The sequence below is a fragment of the Hippocampus guttulatus genome, chromosome 10 (genome assembly GCF_054856545.1).
Source record: "Hippocampus guttulatus isolate MCC_2025c chromosome 10, RoL_Hgut_1.0, whole genome shotgun sequence".
In the NCBI taxonomy this organism is placed as follows: domain Eukaryota; kingdom Metazoa; phylum Chordata; class Actinopteri; order Syngnathiformes; family Syngnathidae; genus Hippocampus; species Hippocampus guttulatus.
In genome coordinates this window covers 19,714,736-19,739,822 of record NC_141270.1, presented here as the reverse complement: position 1 = coordinate 19,739,822, position 25,087 = coordinate 19,714,736, and the positions used below count along the sequence as shown (strand labels likewise).

Sequence of the window (25,087 nt, the reverse complement as noted above, 5' to 3'; positions counted from 1 at the left end):
CGCCACTTTCTCACCAACACCAGGGGGGATGACCTTTGACATTTAGTATCAAAGTACAGGCTGACGCCACAGCAGCCACCCAGCCAGCCTGAGTCTGCCTTCTATGAGTGCCCTCCACGCCCCCACCACAACCACCCAACCTCACACACTCCAATTTCACTCCCACTGCTCTGCCCCTCAAGAAAAAGCCTGAAATTCATGTCTTTCTCATTGCTCTCTCCCAAGCCGTCCCTGTGGTTCAGGAGTCAAGAATTCAATTAGTTAAAAAAAAGCAGAAGAAAAGAGAGAGGCTGCAACAATGCGATAAGGGGGCAGAATGTGCGTTCCCACAGGCTAAAAACAAGGGCGCCTTCCCTGGGGCCCATCGGGCCTGAAGATGCACCCAGCAGGGGGTGAGAATAATCACAGCTCACTCTGAACCCGCTCATTACACATACACACACTCACCTTAAATTACTTAAACGCATGGAGAGTTACATGCATCACAGCCAGTCCCTTGAAGAGAGACACACTTCGTAGACCATTCTCACAGTTTCCACTGAGACAGCCAACTCACAAAACAAGACACACACACACATACAGTATATTATATATATATATGAGGGGGTGTTCACACGGCACACATTTGCACCGGTGCTGCACCAATGTATTTTGTTGCGATATACACTGTATCCTACACCGGTCTAAATTTTGTGGAGCGTTCACACGTATAAAGTTGCTTCCTAAAGAGAAGTGTGTTAACCCCGGTGCAGCCCCACTTGCGTTCACACGGAGGTTTCTGCGGCCGTGCAATACGAAATAAAACATGTGCATGCATAAAGTGTACTTCCTTTTCCCCGCCTTGTTTCTGACATATTGAAAAACCATGGTTTATACTTCTCCAGACATATCAACGCTGTGGTCTATCAGACACCGTAAAACATAGGTGTCAAACTCAGGTCCTGGAGGGCCGCTGCCCTGCATGTTTTCCAAGTCTCCCTGTTGCAACACACCTGATTCAAATGATCAGATCATCAGCAAGTTCTGCTCAAGCCTGACATTGAACCTGTTCATTTGAATCAGGTGTGTTGCAACAGGGAGACTTGGAAAACATGCAGGGCAGCGGCCCCCCAGGACCTGAGTTTGACACCTATGCCGTAAAAGGATGACAGAGAGAAAGGAAAGATGGCGGAAGTACATCAGAGCACGAAAGCAATGCATTCTACGATTCATTCAGCAACAAATCGACGACATCGTGTCATTCATGGCCATGTGTGTCGGGCGGCTGCAGCTGCGAATCATGTGAGTCTACCCCTGTAGCATTCACACGTCCCATTTTATATCGGTGCTGCCCCGCAAACTAGCATTTACTCTAGAGTAAATTTTTAAACCACCTCCTGAGCAGGGTTAAATTTGCTCCGGTTTAAGCTATTTTCAGGGGCTACACCGGTATAACTTTGTACGTGTGAACGCTCTATGGGGGGGCAGCCTCGGTGCTACACCGGAGTAAAAGTTGCCGTGTGAACATACTGTATACTGTATATATACAGTATATATATATGTTAGAGCTGTCAGTTTCGCGCGTTTTTATTGGCATTAATTTCAATGAATTTTAACGGGATTAAATCTTTTCTCGCGAGATTAACGCGGCACACGTCACAGCGGATGTTACGTTGCTCTATAAATAAACCAGAAACAAAACAACAAGCGCGCTGCATAGGTCCACGCACGTTTGTTTTGCCAGCCACGGCAGCGCGAGACACCGAAAACGGATACTTAAAAAATTTATGAATGGAAAGTTTACTTTTAAAAAGTTGCCAGATTGCTCCACTGACAAGACCAAAGTTACCTGTATCATACAGGTATACGATGTATGCCACTGACGCGATTGTTACTTGTTTGGAACTATTTTGTGTGGAAGGTTACAGTGTTCTGTGTCCATATAAATAGAGCAGGTGGAGCTTCTCTGTGTTCGTCTGACAGTGACAGTGCGCTGAGGCGGTGACATGTATTCATGGAGCTTGGATGTTTCATCCTGGACAGTGGCTCTCACACTCACTAGTCCCCGGCCTCCTTCCTTTTGGCTTGCGTACAGTCTCAGGGTGCTGGATTTGGGATGGAACCCTCCATGCATGGTTCGGAGCTTTCGGGTCTTAACGTCTGTGGTCTGAATCTCTTCCTTTTGCCACCTTATTATTCCTGCAGGGTATCTGATCACTGGCAGGGCATAGCTGTTTATTGCCCGGGTCTTGTTCTTGCCATTGAGCTGGCTTCTTAGGACTTGCCTCACTCGCTGGAGGTATTTGGCCGTAGCCGCTTTCCTTGTTGCCAGTTCGAGGTTGCCATTGGCTTGTGGTATACCGAGGTACTTGTAGCTGTCCTCAATGTCTGCTATTGTTCCTTCAGGGAGTGAGACCCCTTCAGTGCGGACTACCTTTCCTCTCTTAGTCACCATTCGACTACATTTCTCAAGCCCGAATGACATCCCGATGTCGCTGCTGTAGATCCTGGTTGTGTGGATCAGGGAGTCTATGTCCCTTTCGCTCTTAGCATACAGCTTTATGTCATCCATGTAGAGGAGGTGACTGATTGTAGCTCCATTTCTGAGGCGATATCCATAGCCTGTCTTGGTGATTACTTGGCTTAGGGGGTTCAGTCCTATGCAGAACAGCAGTGGGGAGAGTGCATCACCTTGCTATATGCCACATTTGATGGACACTTGGGTAAGTGGCTTGCCATTGGCTTCAAGTGTGGTTTTCCACATCCTCATCGAGTTTGCAACGAAGGCTCTTAGGGTCCTGTTCACCTTATACAACTCCAAGCATTCAGTGATCCATGTATGTGGCATCGAATCATAGGCTTTCTTGTAATCAATCCAGGCTGTGCACAGGTTGGTATGTCGGGACCTGCATGTTGTTTTATTTTTAGTAATAACCTTTACAATATTAGAATGCTAGGGGGCAGTGTTGCCTTGAGGAAGGGGGTACATAGCACGGGTTTTGTGGAGTGTGGGGGGTGATCCTTCTGTGTCTTAAGATGGACGGTTGCAAAATAAAGAGTTCTACGACCATCATACAAGTGGAGTTATTATTCGGATTAACACTGCAGTCTTGTGCAACTGTTCTGTCAACCAGGAGCTGATGTTTGGCTCCTCTGGTATCTCTACCAATGCCCTTCTGTGCTTCGCTCATGTATTGATCCATGTGTCCACTTATCTTAGCCGCAATGATGCCTGACATGAGCTTCCATGTTGTGGAGAGACAGGTTATTGGCCGATAGTTGGATGGGACTGCACCCTTTGAGGGATCCTTCATGATCAGGATCGTTCGCCCTTCGGTTAGCTATCCTCGGTGAGTCCCATCCCTCAGCAGCTGGTTCATTTGTGCTGCTCATGGAGTGCTGTGAGTTTCTTTAGCCAGTAGGTGTGGACCATGTCCGGGCCTGGTGCTGTCCAGTTCTTCATATCTGAGACTCTTTCCTGTATGTCTGCCACTGTTATGGTAACTGGGTTCTGTTCAGGGAGGTTGCTGTGCTCCTCTCTCAGGGTCACCAGCCATTGTGCACTGCTGTTATTTGCAACCTCCTTCTCCCATATGCCTTTCCAGTACCTTTCAGGTGTGTGTGTGTGTGTATATATATATATACATATATATATATACACACATACACTTTGTGTAAAACAAACAAATACATACACATGCTTGAAAAGCAATTGAAAATAAAATACAACCATTTGCAATGATTCTGTAAAAGCGGACAGGGGCATGCTTACCAATGCGTTACCTTACGTTCCGTTGTTTGTTGCACTATGGACACTAATTGTTGAAGCTCTGTCGGTGAAATTCTTTCTTTTTCTTGCTTGATGTACAACCTCAGTTGGTCAAGAATCCGGTGTCTCAAATGACATAATTTGCGCTTCACACTGTATTGCAGCTCACATTTTCATTGGTTAAGGTTGGTATGGACTGCTGGCAGGACAGTCTAGTAGGGATGTAACAATAGCGGTGATATGGTGATATTAAAATTGCAGAGATATCATCGGTGTCATGTTCCGATATTAAAAGCAGCATTTCCCTGCCAAAAAATCACCGCCGCCTGTTATACCATCACAGATACTATCTTTTAAACTTTGCATGAATGACAATGCTGAAGATGGTCCTTTTCCTTTTTGGCCGGGAGGTCATGATGTCTATGATTTCCAAAAGCATTTTAAAATGTGGACCACAGCACACTTTCCCAATTTGCATCTTTCCTTCTCAAATGAGCTTGCCAGCGGGGTTTCTCGGTGTTGTTATGTGGCTATAGCAGCCTTCCTCAACTGGCGGACCGCGATCCACGACCGGACCGCCGACCTCCTCTGTCCGGACCCTCGGCAAATTGTATAAAATAATAAATTATAAAGTGATTTTTACGTAATACATTTTATATTTTTGGACTATAATCTGCGCATGACCACGATCGCTTGTTAAAATTATCCGTTGTATTCTTTGCGAGCACTAACAGATGTATTGCAGAGGACCGCAGCAGCGCGACTGTGTGTGTATAATGTTTGACTAACTGGAGACACTGGCTGAGCAGGGCATGTCGGCGATAACAATGCCCTGATTGGCTCCTCTGAACTTAAGGTGTGCCCATACGTGAGCGTCAGCATACACGATGCGCTGATAAGCTCCTCTGAACTTAAGGTGTGTCCATACATGAGCTTCAGCACGCAATGGTTCTTAACTCCTCTTCTGATATATTTTTCAGTGATTTCAGAGGGGATGTGAAAAGGGGAATTGTACAAATAAAAAGGATATTTTTGTTTTTATGTTTAGTATTTATTTTGGTAAAATTAGTATTTTGTTTTGTTTTTGTTAAATTAAGGGAAAAAAAGACAACTACTGTTGAACAAAGTAAAAATGTCTTATTTCCCTAAAAGGGCTATTTCTATTATTAAGCAGGTACAACTTAACAAAATAAAAGACTTCCTGTGCCTCAACACAATATCTCATTATTTGCTGTGTACTGGCAAAGTGAATAATTGTTATTTTCATGCACCCCATTATTGGTTGGTTGTGAGGAGTGTTGATTTGTATAAGCTTGGCTTGACCATACTAAATGGGCATATAGCCCTGCTCCCCATGACCGCCGTGCATGGGACCGGACCTTGGTCTTATTAAAAAAAAAAAAAAAGTGGACCTACAGCATTTCTAGTTGAGGACCACTGGGCTATAGCTTTGCATGACAGAGTTATGATTTACATTTGGAGATGTAGTGGGGATCTGTGTTAGCTGACAATGGTTTTCTAAAGTGTTCCTGAGCCAACGGGACAATATCCTGGACTCACCGATGATTTTTTACTTATTTTTTGCAATGCTGCCTGACGGATTGAAGGTTCAAAGCTGTCAGTGTAGATTTTTTTTCCTTAGATATTTTGGACCTCAGGGAAATCTCTCGGTTCTATGCAATTGTACAGTGAAAAATCATGTTCTTAAACTGTTGATCTATTTACTCATGCAGTTATATACAAAGTGGTGAACATCACACCGTCCTTGCTTGTGATAATATGAGCTTTCGGCATGCTAATTTCCACTCCAAACATGACACTTTTCCCATTTAACCTGTTCCTCTGTCAAATGGCCCAAGCAGGTGTTTTTTGAGCATTCCTCAACTTTCCAAGTCCTTTGTTGCCGCTGTCCCAACTTTTTTGGAATGTATTGCTTGCATCAAATTGAAAATGTGAAAATATTTGGGAAAAAAAACAAAAATAACCATTCATTAGTTGAAAAAGCTTTGCAAGTCATTGTGTTCTGTTTATTTACATTTTATACAATGCCCCAATTTCATTGGAATTGGCATTTTTACAAAGCTAGTTTTGTGTTTACTTTGCAAGCCATTCTATTGCCATATGTTGATGCAAATAGAAAAGTGTTTTCCTGTTGTATCTTAGAGTATATGATAGGATCTTTTTTTTTTACATAGTCCTTCACAGTTTATGTAAAGCATTCTTTGTTTGCCTGTATTTTTTTTCCTCTTTCAATAAATCATAGGGTTCCCCCTTATAAAATATACATGAAACAAATTTGGCTTCATATTAGTACAACAACAAAAGCTTAGAAATGAATCAAGAATACCCATTTGTTACCTAATTTGAGACAGTATAATAATGGACAACATTCCAACTGCAGAGAAAATGCCGGGTAGTGACATAGAAAATCTTTGCCAACACTTGCGTGAATCAATTAGTAGTTTCCCTCTGGAGAAACAACAGTATGGAAATTTCATACCATGATTATAGTGTCCAAATCCCAGTTTCCAGTATCATCATGATATTGCTCGAGTAAATTTAAACAAAAGACAACATATACTTTTATGTCCAAGTTTTAGTTTTGAATATGAATATAGTATTAGCATCCCAATTAATCTTTCGCGCATTAGAAAGTCTGCACAGCATGGCTATCAGTTTTCATGAATACAAGAGCTTCCCTACTTGTAATTGGCTTTTCTTCTCCATATCAGATGAGGGTGTAAACTTGGCCGTGATTAATGCACGAATTTGTCAGATGACTCAAATTATCTCCACTTTTGCTACACTTCTTTGTGCTATCACAGTTTTTCTGGATGTGAGCTTTGGCCAAAACTGTCAGCCTTCTCTACATCAGGTGGCAGTGATGCTCCTTTCGACTCGTTGGATTCAATGAAAAAGACTGACTCGTTACTACTCGCGAACTAGTCCCAATCGAAGGGTTAACAAAAACGACATATCATTTGTTCTTTCCGTTTTCAACTGAGAATCGAAAATTTGTTTTTTAATCTAACACACACGATTCATATTTTAAAAGTTTAAGACTCCGATCAAAAATACAAAGCTGGAAAATTGACCACAGGACTCATTAAAAGGAATAATTTTACATGCTTGACCTGATGAGTAGTATTTAAATAGTTTAGTTTTAAAAAATGCAGAAGAGCTGAAAAATACACCCCTATATTGATATAGTTTATATTTTGCTTTTCTGGCAACATTTTCAACACATGGGTGTTGCAACCAAGGGATGCAATATGGGTTTATACTCACTCACCGAACAAAAGACAGACATTCGACAATGAAGAGGACACCAAGAAAAACAATGCATAATGCAAGGGGTTAACAACAAACAAGGTGCACCCTGGCATGTTAATCCACAATTTCCACAAAAAGGGTACTGATGCAAGTCTTGTCGAGCCCCCCTAGTGTGCACAAGGACAAGCAGGCAGGCGTGCGTGTGCAGTGAGCATTTCGAGGATGGGGAGCGGTTTCCACTTTGAGATGGGGCACGCCAGGCGGGTGACATTAAAACCCAACGCTGTGTTGCGTATTTTTAACAAGCCAGAGGTGGAACTCTGAGCTGACCTGCACTCATAAATTAAGTCGTGCAGACAACGGACCAAAGCAGCACTTTTTTGATAATGCGCGCAAAGCAGCACAAATTAATTCAAGGATTGTCCATGCGTGTGTAACTCACTGGACAAACACCATGTCGCTGCTCCAACGTGTATTTTTGTGCCACCCAAAGACCATCTTGTGTTGCTTTTCCATATCAAAAGTGGAATCTCAACTTCATAGACTCATTTCATAGCTCTGGATGGGAACAATATGGCTTCATTCTTTCAGGATTAATGCAATGTGCATTCCTTTCGTCGTAGCTGTATGTCTATCATTGTGCAGTGTAGTCCAACATTTACACGTGACACTTATCTAGTGACATGTTCAATAAACATGGCAGCCAGCTATATAATTTATTAAATTGGTTTTATAGTTATTAAGAGCCTTGCATTGTTGTTGTTTTTGTCTTTTGTTTAGTCACATGGTTGTTGTTAAATCGTGTGAACCTGATGTGGACTGTTTTCAGCATTTTGGCCACGACATTCGGCAAAGAAGAATAATCTGTGCTTGGTGGTTGCGCCTTCTCGGCAGCACGCGTGTACCAGCACTGATTTTGATTGGGAGGAATGTCGGCGCCATTTGACTGTCGTTGCTGGAAAGCCCCCGGGCGCTTGCGCCTTGCGCCTGTTATGGGCAGCATTTTCACAGCCCCACTTTGTTCAGCGGAAAGGTCGGTGCTGTTGGACATTCTGCGGCTGGATGGATGCATGGCTTGAGGAGCTGACGATGACAAGAAAGGAGCGTCAGCGCAGAGCGCCGATGCATATGTGGAACTGGGAGTCGCGCTTGGAATTGAAGCGAATTTACATGGGACAGAAGAGAGCCAATCTCTTTTTCGTTAATGGATGCTATCGCTTCTTGTTGCTTTCAAACTTAGCTTGGTTTGGTTTTGGTTTGTTTTGTTTATTGAACATAAAACATATACAGTAATAATTTGACGGAAAACAAGGTAAATAAAATAGTAAAAAAGAAAGAAATCAGTCTTCATTCAACACAGTTATGTTCAAGGGAGTAGGAAGAAGTAAAAAACGTATCTAGTCCTACCCCGTTATGTGTTTATATCTAATAAATCATTTTTATATCAACCAGAAAAGAAAGAAAGTAAGAAGAAAGAAGTCTCCATTAAGGCTCATACTTTACCCTTAACCGTGATATTTTTACAACCTTTGGTTTGTATAGGGATTATATGCATCCACACCCTGGCACTCTTGTGTCAATTTTGTCTTGTATTCATAATGGATATTTCAATACCTTTCTCTATTTATCAACTTAGTTCTGATTTATTGTTATATTTAATGTTTAGAATTTATCATTTTAACTCTGATTGATGTAGGTTGTTTGTACTATTTTTTTGAATTTGTTTTTGAACTCAGCAAGCGATTTACTCATTTTCAGGTCTGTTTCGAAATTATTGATAGATATTGATAGATACACTTCTTTGCTTGATGTTTGTTCTTGTTTTGAGTTTTTTGAATAAATTGGTACGTCTTAAATCATAGCTGATTTCTCGAATTTTGAAAAACTTCAGAATGTTTTGGCAGAGCAGGTTATTGTGTGCTTTGTACATTAATTGGGCGATTTTAAAGTCAACCAGGTCATAAAATTTCATCGTATTTAATTTGATAAATAGTGGATTTGTGGGTTCCGTATATTTTGATCTATTAATAATTCGAATTGCTTTTTTTTGTAGTTTTAGAATAGGGAGTATGTTTGTTTTGCAGGCATTTCCCCATATTTCCACACGGTAGGTCATATATGGTAATAATAATGAAGAGTATAATGTGTACAAAGATCTTTTATTTAGCACTTCCTTGGTTTTGTTGAGGATCCCTATGGTTTTGGCAATTTTTCTTTTTACATTATCGATATGTGGCTTCCAATATAGTTTTGAGTCTATTACTAATCCGAGAAACTTGGTTTCATACGCTCTTTCTATCTCAATTGAGTTTACTATAATTTTAGCTTGGTGTTTGATTGGTCTTGTGCCAAAAACAATTAACTTCGATTTTTTCAGGGTAAGTGACAATTTATTTCTGTCGAACCAGTTTTTTAATTTATTTAATTCGTTTTCTACGGTTGTCAGGAGCTGTTTCAGATTTATTCCAGAACAGTAAAAAGTTGTATCATCAGCAAATAGGACATAGCTTGTAGCAGACGTGTGCACATTTCAGCATGATGTCTTTGATCCACTGGTGAAAAGGACACTTTGATTCGCTGCTCTTTCATCTATAACTGCTTCAAACAACAAAGTGTATGCATTTTTTTTCTTTCCATAATCATCAGCATACACCTTCAAACTTCCAATCTTGATTTATTGAAAAATATTGAACAATACAGTACATGTGAAACAATACAAATGTGATGTTTTGAGCCCGCCAAAGAGCCGCCGGTTGGCCACCCCTGGCATAGATGCTAAACAACAGTGGGCCAAGTACTGATTCCTGCGGAATGCCAAGTGAATTAACACGGTACGTCCTCTCTTGAGGGATAATAACTAAACCAGGGAGATGCTGAGCCTGAAATACCAACACGTTTTGATGTGTTCTAATAGTATGTTATGATCGATGGTGTCAAAGAAAGTGCTGAAATCGAGTAATTATAGTACAGTATTGATGAGATGTCTGAGTCCATAGCTGGGAGAAGATTATAAGTCACTTTACCAAGGGCCGTATCTGTAGAATGGTCGGCTTTAAACCCTAACTGAAGGAAGTTCAAATCGATTGTTAGCAGCCATGTAATCTGAGCTATTGAGCTACGACTTTTTCAATCATTTTCACAATTAACGGGAGATCGGAAACTGGCCTATAATTATGAAGACTGTCTGGGTCGAGGTTTGCTTGCTTTTGAAGGGGTCGGATAACAGCAGTCTTAAATGATGTCGGTACACTGCCAGAGGAGAGTGATAAATTAATCATATTTAAGATGTAAGGTTCTAAAATCATAAACAGATTTTTAATTAGGAAGTGGGTCAAGAACGCAAGTTGTCTACACCAGCATTAATTAGTCTTATCATTATTATTATTTATTCTTTTTGTAGTTGATTTGAGCTCAAACAATGAATGCAGACCACGATTAAGAATCAGCGATCTGATATTAGTGTGGTGTCCAGTGTTAATGTTCCAGCCGGCTGAACAGAGCTGAGGAGCCATTTGAGGAATGTCCTGGTGACCTTACACACAAACAGAAGCCAAAAGGGCCACAGGGGGTGGGTGGCACCACAGGGTGTGAGATGACAGTATGCACGCATGCACGTGTGCGTGTGTGTGCCCATGCATAGCAGCATGCGAATGAGAAGGCAGTGTAGTCTCGATGTGTGTATACACACAGAGACAATTGTTTGCACTCTTTATTTAAAAACAAAAGCAAAAAGAGAGAGAAAAATACTCTAGGCTCACTCGAGTAACTTGAAACGGATAAACGTAATAACATTGGTCAATAATTGGTTTTTAATCAGAGATTTCAGTTCACCTTTGAACTTTTTTTTTTTTTGCTTGATTTCGAATCTGTCTCTGATGATATTTTATGATATCTCCACCGCCAATCAGAGATGACATGCACAAGCAGAAAACAAATAAAAGTTTAAAAAATAACATTCAAACCTGAACTAAAAGTAAAAGGGCATTTGGAATTTTGAATATATTCAGATTCAGAAAACTTTATTTATCTGGTAATTATATCAATTTAATTGATTGATTATAAAAACTTAAGTTGTGTCGATGTGTGGCCAGCATCGATAGATACTGGACTACTAAGTATCGCTGTAGCTAGATCGCAGGGCAGACAAATCAGTACATCGATTAAATATCGTTAACTCCAAATGTGCATCATTTAAGATTTATTTAATAATTTGAGCTTTTATTTCGGAGACTAAGGATTAGATTGGTGTTTTCCAATCAATGGAGCCAAGGCATCTGTTTTGCATAAGAAAAATTAATTGTGAAATATCGAACAAAAATATCACAAAACGTACAGGGCTGCTTACTGAAATAATTACCTTGTCTCAGTCGAGACACAAATGTACAAGGCATCTGTTTTGCATAAGAAACATTAATTGTGAAGTATCAAACAAAAATATCACAAACCGTACAGGGCTGCTTACTGAAATAATTATCTTGTCTCAATCGAGACACAAATGTACACTCATTGTGAAAAAAATGAGCTTGTAAATTCGAACACAAAGCATACATACAGTATTTGCACGGTGCCATGACTTACTCTTATTGAATGAATTGCAAGAGGTGGAAGACAGGTTGGATGTACTGTACATTTTGTCATCCAATTCAATAGCATTTATTTGTTGTTTTTGTGTGTGTGTGTGTGTGTGTGTGTGTGTGTGTGTGTGTGTGTGTGTGTGTGTGTGTGTACAGTAGATATGTCCAAAGTATATATGTATCTATGTATGTATAAAGTATGTATATATGTATTCAAAACTGGCGGCTTCAAACAATAGTATCGCTAATTTAGGATTTCGTTGAACAAACATTTGAGGTATTCACTAGAATCAGATGGGCTCTGCAAACTTTGACGAGGCTTGCATCTGTCAGCAGCTGTTTGGGCCCTGTGCTTATAAGCAAACTGCTCCAGCAAGCTCAGGTTTGAAGTGTGCCTTCTCTAGATTCTGTTTCAGCTCCTTCCTTAGAACTTTAATGAGATTTGGATTGGGTCTTTTCAGAACAGGACGATGTTTGTCCTTTGCCCTTCTTTAGTACTTTTTAGCTATGTGTTTATCTTTTTGAAAGACCCATGACCCATGCCACGCTTTCTGATATCGCGCAGCTCTGCATCTCAGCCCAGTAGGCGCTGATAGTCTTGAGATTTCTGCGTAGATGAGTCACCCTGTTTGATACCCTTCCATTAAATACAATAAAAGTCCCTGTAGTAATTTCAAAATAAATATTGACAAGCCATAAAACTATCTTGGTGGACAGACAAGACCCGATGCTTTTTGACATCAATAGATGCTTGGTCACGTCCTGGATCTGATTTGCTGCAACTGCATCGATGCCTGATTTTCACAAGTTAAATTTAAGCTTTTTTTCTGCATTATTACTTTTGTCATGCCCAAGTAATTTCAGGGACCCTTGTGGGTTTTTAATTCTGTTCCGCAAGGATACCAGCAGTTTTGGCCATGTATGAATATGTATGCCATTTCATATTTGATAAAAAAGAGTTTTTTCAAGGAAGAAAAGAAATAATGTGTGAGGGTTTGTCGCATGCGTTCATGCGTGCATGTTGGGTGTGTGTCTATCAACTGGGGGTCCGTTGCAGCCTTTGACCATTGTCTCCCTCTGTGACCAATAGAAAAGCATCATAACCCTTTCAGCTCAGACATATTTAGAAAGCAGATAAAAGCACCTTTTACAAACTGGATACACGTTAGGCACAAAGCCCGGGGTCAAGCGCAACAAATTAACAACCCTCTTTCTGACGGAGGTGATTGGGTTTGCGGGAGAGGGGTGGGGGGAGGACGGCGGTGGGTGTGGGGTGTTGAGAGTAGTTTAACCGCCCCTTGAGCCCATAGCCAAATACTTGCACATTCATTCAGTAGGGTTGTGGTCTTAGATTAGTCCACCTTTCTTTATTTTTGGCTTTGTTCTCCTAGATTTTTAAAAACGTAATTATTTTGTTGAACACAGAGCAGGACATTTACATAAGCTAACAATGGGTAAGTAATGTTCCCATATGTATCAGTTGTTGTTTGAACAACAACTCTGCCTTCGTTTACTGTGCAGGTAGATGCAAATCTTTAATGTGCTACGCTCTGGCTGTCGACTGCTACAGCTTCCCTTGGGTGGCAAATTTCTGAATTTGACAGATCAAACAACTTTCACTTTTCCAATCAACCTTTTCGTTCATTCAGCCATTTTTCATATACATGACACCGAAATCTTGGGCACATTTATTTATTCTATGACCACCCCTCACAGTCTTGAAGAAAGTAGTTGGACTGCACTTAAGAGAGAACTTTTGACTGGTCAGAAAGATTGTAAGCACTGATCTAGTTGAATTAAAGGTGGTCTTTACGTGGTATCACTAACCTACACCATCTCGGACTTTAGATGGATTTTTTTTGTTCACGTTGGTTTTTGTGACAGATAGCACATTTATGTGTGTCCAAGGCAGGTGTCTCAGTGTCACACTTAGGATTTAGTTTGTGTGACACTCTCCGAGACAATAATGCCAGCTGATGAGGGTACCCTAACGGCAGTGGAGCCTCAGCGTGTTGATAGTGATGTAAAGTGAAGTTAGCGGGTGAAGCACACATGCGGGCAGTAGAGGATATTCCATCAGAGACTGTGTGTGTTTAGGGTGGCCACCTGCCCTGCATCAAGCGAGAGAGGCCCTGACCTTAGCAGCTATAATATCAGTGCAAGCTCTGACCCTGATCGGGCCTGTTGGGTGCTTTAAATGGGTGAGGGAGAAAAGGGACATGAAGGGGTGGTTACCAATTCTGTCATTGTTAGGCAGGGGTGTTCCACCCTGTCTCCCCCAGAGCCATCACCCATTGAGGGATGAGTAATGTGAGTAATAGAGAGTAATAGGATCCAGATAGTGATTGTGACCATAACCCTATTGTATCCTATGTCAGCGGGGTCAGAGGTCACCCACCAGGCATACTGGTCCCGGCCTCACCCGACCCATTTGGGCCCTAAATGAGTTTACCCAACACTAATTACCAGGGGCTTGCCAGTAGGCCATGTTGCCTAACGGACCTGACAGCTGCTGCTATGGTCCTCTCACCAACGAGTCCTTTATCACCATACTTACTTATTCACTGTCAATCAGACACTAAGTCAAGATTGTTTGGCATTTTAGCATATGGGCATAAAGTGGGGGACCAACATTTACCATCAAACTGAAATCATGACAAAATTCATGCAATAGGTCCCAACAACTTGGAGAAATTGTACATTCTTCTGTTACTCTTCAGGGGCAACCATATACACAGGCATTCCAGTTAGCAGTCGTGACTACAGGTATACCATTTCAAAGCAAGACAGACATTTCGGACAGTTCTATGCTAACAACTTGCCAGTGCTTTGGGGATGCCCTTTATTCGTGTGTGTGTGGGGGGGGGGGGGGGGTGTTACTATAATCAAGCTGTTATCGCAGCAATTGTGGGAAACCTCATCCGATTAGTTTAATTTCAAAAACTAAATAAAATACTTGAAGTGGAATTACTTATTACACTTATTAGTATCTCAAAACCCTATGAGTTTTGATGCGATAAACGAAATGGAAGAAAGCAATATGGAAGGATGGTTTGCTTGTCCACAAGTGAAGCATTACATCTTCTCTGATTTGTTTTCATCTGGTTTGAGTTCATATTTCTTAAATTTTCCAGACTCTAAATATTAAATGGGTTATGAACTATGTGTTTAAACTTTAATCCACATGTTTTGCTTGCCAGTTTGATAGACTATCAAACACTGTTGATATTTAAAGGTGTCATCTGGTCGGCATGGCCCATTTTTCATTCCAAAACTCTCTCTGTATTTTTTTGATGATTAAAAAATGATCTTAGCTTGTGTTTTCAATTGTATCAGTTTGGGAGAAATCAGTAAATATATAACTAATCACAAAACCCCTCTCTAGTCAGCTATGTAGCGATACCCCTGTCCCTCTTCCCATGTCTTGGTGCGACTTAGTGGAGGAACTGGACACAATATGTCCTTTCAAAATCATTGTACTTACTGTAATTTCCAAAGATGATGATACATCAGCACCCAAATTTATGTGGACATCTGTACTTATGCTCATTTCAAGCTCTGAAAATATCACAATTAACCTCTCCATGGCTCACTTATAAGACAATGAGGAAATGAGCAAATTACATGCAGTTTCTCTCATGGCAAATTTGCTGGTTTGTCCACAACATGCATGGCGTGGCACCGGGGGTAGGGGGTATTATAGCCCTGACAGAAATCTGTTTGGCCCCCGTTAAGCTCCCCCGGCAATTGAATTTGTGTGTTTCTTCATTTATCCATTCATCCATATATTTAAGTTTTAAAACATTAACATGTTCAGAAGTAGCCCTTCTGTTCCAATACAATTCCTATTCCTGTGTTTGTACTGCAGCAGTACCCTGTGTCTGTTTCTGAGGCCAGGCAGGGACTTGGTGACTCTTTCAGTTACTTGCACATTAGGTAAGAGTTAGTTCATGTTCAAACATATTTGAAAAAAATGTTTAAACATCTTTTAACATGTATATGGGCCGCTACTGAGCCATGTTTTAAGTTGCAGAGCAAGATGAGCGTTGTTTTCTTGGCGAACAATACGTTGGCACGGCAACAGCATTTCATGAAAACTCATAAACTTCGTATTTAAACATCATGATCGCCTACACTATCTTTCGAGCAAATACAAGGTAAATCGGAAGAAAACCACATCAAAGAATAAAATTTGTATTGCCTTTAGCCAGTAGGTGGCGCTACTACTACGATGAAAAATAAGTTCGTATATGTCTTTGTACCTGGACTATCATCAGCTGTGTGAAAATTTGAGGATCATTGGATCATCTGGGTCAAGTTACTGTACAGCAGCTTTTATTGGTCGGATTTTTCAGACATTTTAGCAACGCTCAAGTTTTATTGGACACCATCGGCAGGCAGCCATTAGCCCCCTTCAGTTTACAGGTAAACACCACATAGCTGTCCAGGCTCAATTAGCGTTCACCGTTGATACAACCAAGAGTAGCAGTAAGAAATTATCTTCTTAGTGGCCTAACTTCATTTCATCCCACTATCCTTGGCTGTATCACTGCGGCAGTGTGGGGCTTTTCCTCATAGGAGCTCACATTTAATCCAACACAATTAATTCCAACACATCGTGCCGATCACTTTTACATTTTCACAGGTTGAGTGAAAATGTAAAATGTAGTTATATATTTACTGATTTCTCCCAAACTGATACAATTAGTTATGCATATGAATTTTGGTAACTATTGGACTGGTTGGTGAATATTGTTAATTCATTATTAACGTGGGATAAGGGCCTTGAGATGCAACAGATAACAGAAGATCACAAAACAAACCAGGAAAAAATATGATCAGGCTTGCCTATTTCCGTCAATGTCGTTGACACGCTGAGATGAAAAAAGCAGGCCACGACGATCCAAAATGGCCACCATTAAGATGCGTTGAATGGAATAAAAAAAATTAATGAATAAACACACAACCTCACAATTTTTACTTTCTACAGAGAGACATTTGTCCATCTCTTCATCTCTCTCACACGCACACACACACACACACACACACACACACACACACACACACACACACACACACACACACACACACACACACACTCCAGGAACTTGGAAGCTAGTTGGCGTTTACGTCCTCATTCTTGGGTGTCCTGCAAAGTCCCACTGTAGCTTCCACTCGATGTCTGACGGCACACATTCATCAGCCATACGTGGATACGTCTCATATTCGCCTTCACCGCTGATCACCCGAGATATCTTCGGACGAAACACACCGTGAGCTGCGCGACCCATACTCATGTGAAACTTTGCATGCTGATTACTTCAATGCCTCTATTACACTGTTTCTTTATATTTTCTGTTTGAAAATCGTTCCCCAATATCATGTTTCACTTTCAAGAGGCGCTGGACGTTAGTACAGCCTCCATAGTGCGGGAGAGAAAGGATCCTTAAATCTATGGGCATGCTCTGCCAGATTTGACAGGGAATGCCCCCATTTCAGGGTTACTCAACCCAGAGTGCGTATATTTTATGAAAGTGCGTAAGTGACACATCTAAGTCGATGCGAGAATCTGCCGAGCTCATAAAGTGCGCAGCTACGTGCCTTTTCTGACTTAAGCACATGGGAGAAGATGCCCCAACGTGTTTCTATGGCCTCCACCTGCCTTTATACAATTCCTTCAACCCCTGTGCATGCACCTTGTAGACAATAGATGGTCTACTACTGTGGGATCTGTTCCCAGACCTACAGTCAGGCCCACAAATAGTGCGACATTGACACAGTTCTCATCTTTTTGCCTCAAACACTACCCCAATTGATGTGAAATGAAAAAAGTCAAATTAAATTTATCTATCCATCCCTTTTCTGATCCGCTTTATCATCACAACGGTTGCGGATCGTGCTGGAGCCTATCCCAGCTGTCTTTGGGCAGTAGGTGGGGGACACCCTGAACCGGTTGCCAGGCAATCGCAGGGCACACAGAGACGAACAACCATTTGCGCTCACACTCACACCATGGGACAATTGTGGACAGTGGTCCATTAACCTGCCATGCATGTTTTTGGAATGTGAGAGGAAACCGGAGTACCCGGAGAAAACCCACACAGGCACGGGGAGGACATGCAAACTGCATGCCCGAAACAATTCATCCGGCTTGTTATTTATATATATATATATATATATATATATATGTGTGTGTGTGTATTTATGTATATGTATATACTGAAAGTCAAGATGGCGCCCGAGTAGGCAGCCGTCAGCAAGTGCTCTCATGAGCCTTGCTTTTTTTTGTTGTTTTTGTGTTTGTTTTGTCACTTTGTGTTTGTTGTTACGTCGTGTGGACCTGATGTGGACTTTTTTCAGCATTTTTTGGCCACGGCATTCATCAAGGAGGAGACTCTGTGCTTGGTGGTTGCGCCTTCTCGGCTGCATGGGTATACCAGCACTGTTTTTGACTGGGAGGAATGTCGGCGCCATTTGACTGTCGTTGCTGGACAGTCCCGGGGCGCTTGTGTCTTGCGCCTCTTATGGGCAGCATTTTTCACAGCCCCGCTTGCTTTGTTCAGCGGAGAGATCGGTGGTGTTGAACGGTCTGCGGCTGGATGGATGTAAGTCTTGAGGAGCCGACGATGAGAAGAAAGAAGCGATAGCGCGGAGCGCCGATGCGGATTTGGAACTGGGAGTCGCGGCTTGGAGTTTGAAGCGGATTACGTTGGACAGGAGAAGTGAACGAATCTCTTTTCGTCAATGGACGCTACAGCTTCGTGTTTGCTTTCAAAACTTAGCTTGTAGCAGACGTGTGCACATTTTCAGCATGACGTCTCTGATCCACTGGTGAAAGGACACTTTGATCCTTTCCTCTTTCATCTATAACTGCTTCAGACAACAAAGTGTATGCAGAAAAGTGGTGAAGATTGCACGACTGTCTGTGTCCTATGTGTTGTGTTGTGTTATTTTTGTTATTTTGACTTCAAAATGGCGCCGCGAGAGTGGCTGCCTTTCCAGCAGCTCCTATATTTTGTTGTTCTACTTCTTCCTTTCATAACTTTGCTGCTGTGAATTGGGAATTTCTCCATTGCGAGACTAATAAAGGTTTTCTTATCTTATTTCTTATCTTATATATACAGTATATATATATACATGTGTGTAAATAACAAGCCGGATGAATTGTTTCGGGCACCATTATATATATATATATATATAAGTATATCTATATTTATGGGGGGGGGGGGGGGCAAGGTACACTTCCATTGGTAGCCATACATGTTCACACCATGGCACTACCACGACCACGCTTCATGAGTTGGTACAGTATACGTTGGATTGTGAACGTGAACACTCCTTCTCCATTACTCTTCACATCACTTAGCTACAAGCTCATCCGCCCATAGGATGTCATATCAGACCTGTAAAGGCTTTTTTTTTTTCGGTGTTATTCGTGAGGATAAGCGACAATGGATGGACGGATGTTTGGCGAAGTCTAATTGTGCCTTCCTGTTTTTGAGGCTCACTCTTGGTTTACTTGTTTAGATGAACTCTCTGTATTCACTCTGGACTAATATTTTCTTGATTGTTGTCCTTAACACATGCAGTGCCTGGAGAGCGTTCTCGCCAAATGTTGTGAACATTTTTTTCTTTTGCCAGGAAAGAATTTCACAACAGTTGTTTTCTGAGATTTTTGGAGTTCATTGGTGCTGCTGAGATCACGGAGTGTGTTCTTTGGCCAAATCTATTTATGCTATCTCTCTGATGGGTTCGTTTTGATTCTTCAGCCTAATGGCGGCTTGCTTCGCTGATAGTGACACAGGGTTCTACGTCAATAGTGGCCCCGGTCCACTACATGACTGTACCGGGCCACCCATAGTTCACTGACGCTCGCCCGACTGGGCCGTACGTAACACATTCCTTTCATAAATACAATGAAATCAAAATGTTCTTGCCTTTTTAAAATATTTATTCTGAAATATTTGGGCTTTTATCCACATAAATTGATGATGTTTTTGCATGTCTGATTTTTCCAAAAGCAATGGCTTGAATAAAACATAAGGCCCCCAAAATGTCAAATGTTAAATATTCACTTACATACTGCAACAAAAGCATACCACACAGAAGTAATATATTCCTAAAGTCTTAAATAATATCGTATAAAGATGCTGATTATGAAATAATCATTGAAACTTATTGTACTATGTCATGAATATACATTGCCAGTGTCTGTTCTTGCAAGGGCACAACCCAAAACGTGCATTTCAATCTCATTCGGAGAGTTAACAGATTATAATAATCAAGACTTTTTTCGATGGATATATAAATAATGATTTTTAAACAATTATTCATTTATTTCAAAATTTAGCATTGATTCAACTACCAATACTCAGTTTTAAATAAAACATAAAAGGACAACCGGAATATAAATTACAAAGAAATACAAATATTTTTGATTTGATTAAATACATTTGGTAACACTTGTCTTTTTGTGTTTGTGTGTAGTTCCTTTGTAACAGGTACTGCTTGTTGTGAGAACTTGTCCCCTCTTCGCATCTGGGATGTTGAACGGTAAGTGAAGACTGCAGACAGCCAACAACAGGTACACACCTCTAATCTAACACGCGACAGTACTCCCTTATTCCACTTCTTCATTTCAACAGTTTTTTTGGGCACTGCCACACAAAATAATGCAGTCCCACCTTCCTGTGTGCAGTTTGCATGTTCTCTCCGTGCTTGCGTGGGTTTTCTCTGGGTAGTCCGCTTTCCTCCCACATTCCAAAAACATGCATGGCAGGTTAATGGAACACTCTAAATTGTCCCGAGGTATGATTGTGGGTGGATGGTTTTTCATCTATGTTTGCCCTGCGATTGGCTGGCAACCTGTTCGGAGTGTACCCCGCCTAAGACAGCTGGGTTCACCTCCAGCACGCCCACAACCCTCGTGAGGATAAGCGGATTAGAAAAATAATGGATGGATAGAAAAACATTATTTTGTCTTTGTATGTGGATTTGTGTGATCAACAGATCACTGTTTTATCTTCCTTAGATGTTCTTCCACTTTTTAAACTGATATGTTTTCATCGCAACCATATACAGTCATACCTCTGTTTTCGACCAGAATCCGTTCCAGAAGGCTGTTCGAAAACCGAAACCACACTCTTTAAAAAAAAAAAGTTTATCGAACACGTCTGCTCACAATGGAAAGCGACACAAGGAAGCGTCACTTCCTCGTCTACCCGAGGAAGCGTCACTTCCTCGTGTAAGGAAGGTGAAAGGAGTCAAGTGGTGCATTCAAGTACGCTCAGTTTGTTCGAGAACCGATTTTCGGTCGTAATCTGAGGCATAAAAAAACCTCGAAATTTTTGGTCGAAAACCAATTTGGTCAAGGACAGACATTCGAAAACCGAGGTTTGACTGTACAAAAAAAAAAATGGACAGATCTAGCTCAATTCCTCGTCAAGCCAAACACGAGCCCCTCAACTTTGAGTTACAAAATGTACGATTGGCTATGGAGACTGACAGTTTTTGATGGAAGTTTTTACATGCAAGAAGACTCTGGTTTCCATTCGATTCAGGCTGAATTTCTCTAGTGCACGTAAATTTGCCAAATGTGGAGCAAAGAAGAGCTCGGAGCTGTTTAAAATTACGGAGTTGGAAAATTCCTGTCTGTGAAAGGCATGGCTTAAAATGTATCCATTCCTCACAAGGCCCCTGTAAATCCTAGCTTTACCTGCTCAGATTAAAACAAGACAACACAACTAACAATATGCTGCTTCCTGTTCCCAAGGGCTAGAAATATGAGAAGGAAGAAAGGACAAATCGGGAGGTGTGAGAGGATGTACACACATGTACAAAACTGTTGGTGCCCCTCATTTAATGAGAAAAAAAAAACAAATAAAATCAGACATCAATTCTGAATTCATCGGTTGGGGCTCAACATTTTAGTTTGACAAGGACAGGGTACTGTGATTAATCATGATATATAACAATAGATACATTTTATTAAACGTTTTAAATTCTCTGTGCCAACATAGAAGGTGTTACCCCAGTTTAATTTATTGAATTGACCAACACACCAGATTTGGGGAAAGTCCAAGGATCTCAAATTAAAAAGTAAAGTTTTTATAACATAAGGCATTAACTATTTCAAAACCACTGTACGATAAGATTGCCCATGTTAACAAAACGAGCGCATACCATATATGAATATACACTTGTAACTTGGCAGGGTGTTAGAGTACAATTGTGTTTGTATTTAACTCATTCACTCCCAAAGACGTTTTTAAACGTCTTTTCAGACTTGGTCTAGAATTGGGTGGTACTGAATGAGTTAAGATATCCTTTATTTGTCCCGCAATGGGGAAATTACAATCAGACTTCAGAAAGGAAAACGCTGGGTAGGGAGAGGGAAAAAAAACCACGCTCGAACTATCCTCTTCTGAGGATAATTTAAGTCCAGGATAAAAAAAGACCCTAGCACATAGATAAGCATATGGCAGTTACAACAAGTCACAAGACATAACATGTAATAAGGGGGAGGATGAATGGGAAAGGGGGAGGGAGGGGGGTGACCGCGACGCGGCCGTCCTGACCAGCTGCACGGCACACGTGCGCTCTGCAGATCGAACCACGTCACGGGGGAAAAGAATCGGAGCGATGAAGACGGTGATGATTAGGATGTGTATGCGCGTGTGGTTGTCCAGTTGTGTATGTGTATGCGTGTACAGGTCATAGCTGCTTCATCGAGGTCTGCTCATCATGAAGACAGTCTCGGCTTATCAGTCCATGGCCGAGAAGGAGGGGGGTGATGGTGGGGGCCCTAGATTCCATGCGTACTTCCATCCAGGGGAAAGGCCAGATAGCGTTGTTTGTTTTGGAGGGACGGCCGCCAACAATTTCAGACAGCCTTGAGTCCGTGGTCTGTATCTCTTCACTGGCGCCGATCAGCCCGAATCCGAAAACTCTTTCCGCAGCGCGGATTCCAACTTCTCCATGTTGTTGTCGATCGCGCGGAGTCGCTCCAAAACCGCAACAATATTGCGGTTGAGCTCAGTCCCCGCTTGAGTCTGAGTGTTGGACATTCGCGCCAAACCATCCAGAATGACCGGCAGCCTCTTCACTTCCAACACTCAGACTCTTCCAACACTCAGACTGTAATTTCAACTCTTCGCTTAGATGTGTTTAACTTTGCACAGCTAAATTCAGGACAGATAAAAAAAAAATACAGTATTGAGTTAGGAAAAAAAATGTTTTCCTCAACGGGATTAGCAAGGTTGAATTTTTTTTAACGAAAAAACACTTGAGTTGTAACAGTTTTTGTCAGGGTGTCATGAAAAACGCTTACCATCACCAATTCCGATTAGTAATTCAAGCAAATACAAGTGGCGCCATCGGAGCAGCACCCGAACTTTTCGCCCTTTCTGCACACATGATTTAACACAGAGGACGGAGACAGCGTCAAAGCCGAGATTCCTGACCATCACAAAGATTTCCCTCTGTTTCATGAGAAAGGAGGCACCCTTTTTAGAATCCAATGGCTTGACTGCAAAATTCCCTGCATTCCTCAACCCTGAAAAGATTGGCTCCAATGTCTGAGCTGGAAGCTGTGTAATACAATTTGCAGCAGCATTGTCCTTGTAGTGCACATTTCTTCGACATTTAATAGGATTTGATTATGGCTCCTACCAGGACCCCTCTTGGCCACTCCAACAGGAAATATTGCATTCCTGATGTTTTGAGCTCAGATGTGCAGGGTAAATTGGGTGGACATGAAACAGGTTGGGAAGCTCCCCTCTGTTTGTTTTAGTGAGTAAAAACCCCAGCAGGGCCACTATTCTCTACTTGTCAGACAGCTTTTGACACCTGGACTTGTTTCTCCGTGCCTCCCCATGCTTCTCGAGCTCAGACTTAACATAGCCTCCAACCACTTGTCACAAAACACACACAGACAGTGCTTTTAATTAGCGGTCCTCACACTAGATAATGCCCTGAGCTTTTCCCATTTTTTTCCTTTGACAATTCATTAATGATTTCTCCTTTCACAAGCTGTGTGTGTGTGTGTGTGTGTGTGTGTGTGTGTGTGTGTGTTAGCGTGTGTGCATGCGTGCGTGCGTGTGCGTGTGTGTGTGGCCCCGAATACCAACCTGGCTCCTGCAGTGAGACCCGACCGGCTTAAATCAGGACAGAGACCCTGTGTGTCCCACAGCTAGAAACCTCTCATGACAATCACAGGGTCTGTGACGGCCCCTACCTCCTGTTAGCTGACTTTACAAAGTAGTTTCCATTTTGTATTGCATCGTATAGGCTACTTAATTCGTCCGAAGATTAAGGAATTTCAAAATGGTACATTATATTCTTTGTAATTTAGACCTACAGTGTCATCGTTTACACTAGTTTTCAGTTCAGAGTTGCTCCCATGCTTGTGGTAAGATCTAGGCCGGGGATGGTGGGCAACTGGAAGCCCACAGGCTACACTCTGAGTGGCCCCTTGACCCCCTTAATTGACACCCCCCACCACCACGTAAATATAATGACACACACATACACAAACATATATGTGTGTGTGTGTGTGTGTGTGTGTGTGTATATATATTTTTTTTCTATCCATTGTGGGATGTGGGAGGAAACCAACACAGGCATGGGGAGAACATGCAAACTCCACACAGGAAGGCCAGAGCCAGAATCGAACCCTGAACCGCTGCACTGAAGCGGATGTGCTAACAGACACACACACACACACACACACACACACACAGAGTGAGAGAGAGAGAGAGGGTTTTCAATGTCAATTTTCCTCTTATTCTCACAAGGGTGGGCATGCTGGAGCCTATACACTTCTTGTGCCCTGTCCCCTCCGGTCATACGAAACAAAATTAGTTCCTTATTATTTGCAGATGTGTATATACTTTTGTTAGCAACCTGGTCTTATGTATGCTCACTCAGTTCTGTTACAGTTCTAAACAATTATAAGTTAGGCGGTTCAGAAAACGAATGGATGTTTGAAGATTCATATCGTTTGAGTACATTGTCACTCTGTATTTAAGGTATAAGTTCTTGGATGACAAGGCATTATTTGTTTATGAATTAATATGTTCGTAACTCTTCCACTTTGTGATTCGTCTTTCGGGGTGCTGTGCTAAACCGCTCGGGTTTAGTGTTAAGGAGAAAATGAGGGGTCACTACCCAACTCAAGCTCCAACTCAGCCAAATCAAGAACTCCCCATCGGCTCAGACTTTGCCATGAGACCTGGGCAATGAGTAAGCTCTCATCCAATAAGGCGCCCTGCGGAGATGTTCTTCGTCCAATAAGGTGGCACCCTGGGGTAAAGCTGAGGGATTACCAGACAGACCCTCTGGCTTGAACTTCAGGGTGAGGAGGGGAGGTGATTTGCTGTACAGGGCTGCTTGGTCACCAAGGCTAGCAGACTCCTATAAATGGTTGCTACGGGGCAGGTATCAAACGTGTGAAAGTCACACACAGTCACGGTCACGAAGGGTATTAAGTAGC

At 41.8% G+C, this 25,087-nt stretch overlaps 1 protein-coding gene across 2 annotated transcripts in view; it reads left to right on the top strand.

Moving 5' to 3' along the window:
• The window catches only part of fbxw4 (F-box and WD repeat domain containing 4), a 64,254-nt gene that overhangs the window by 26,661 nt on the left and 12,506 nt on the right, over positions 1-25,087 (top strand). For both annotated transcript variants that reach the window (XM_086121743.1, XM_086121742.1), the window contains exon 6: positions 20,083-20,148. In XM_086121743.1, the coding sequence (XP_085977869.1) occupies positions 20,083-20,148 (66 nt within the window). The remainder of the gene's footprint in view (positions 1-20,082; positions 20,149-25,087) is intronic.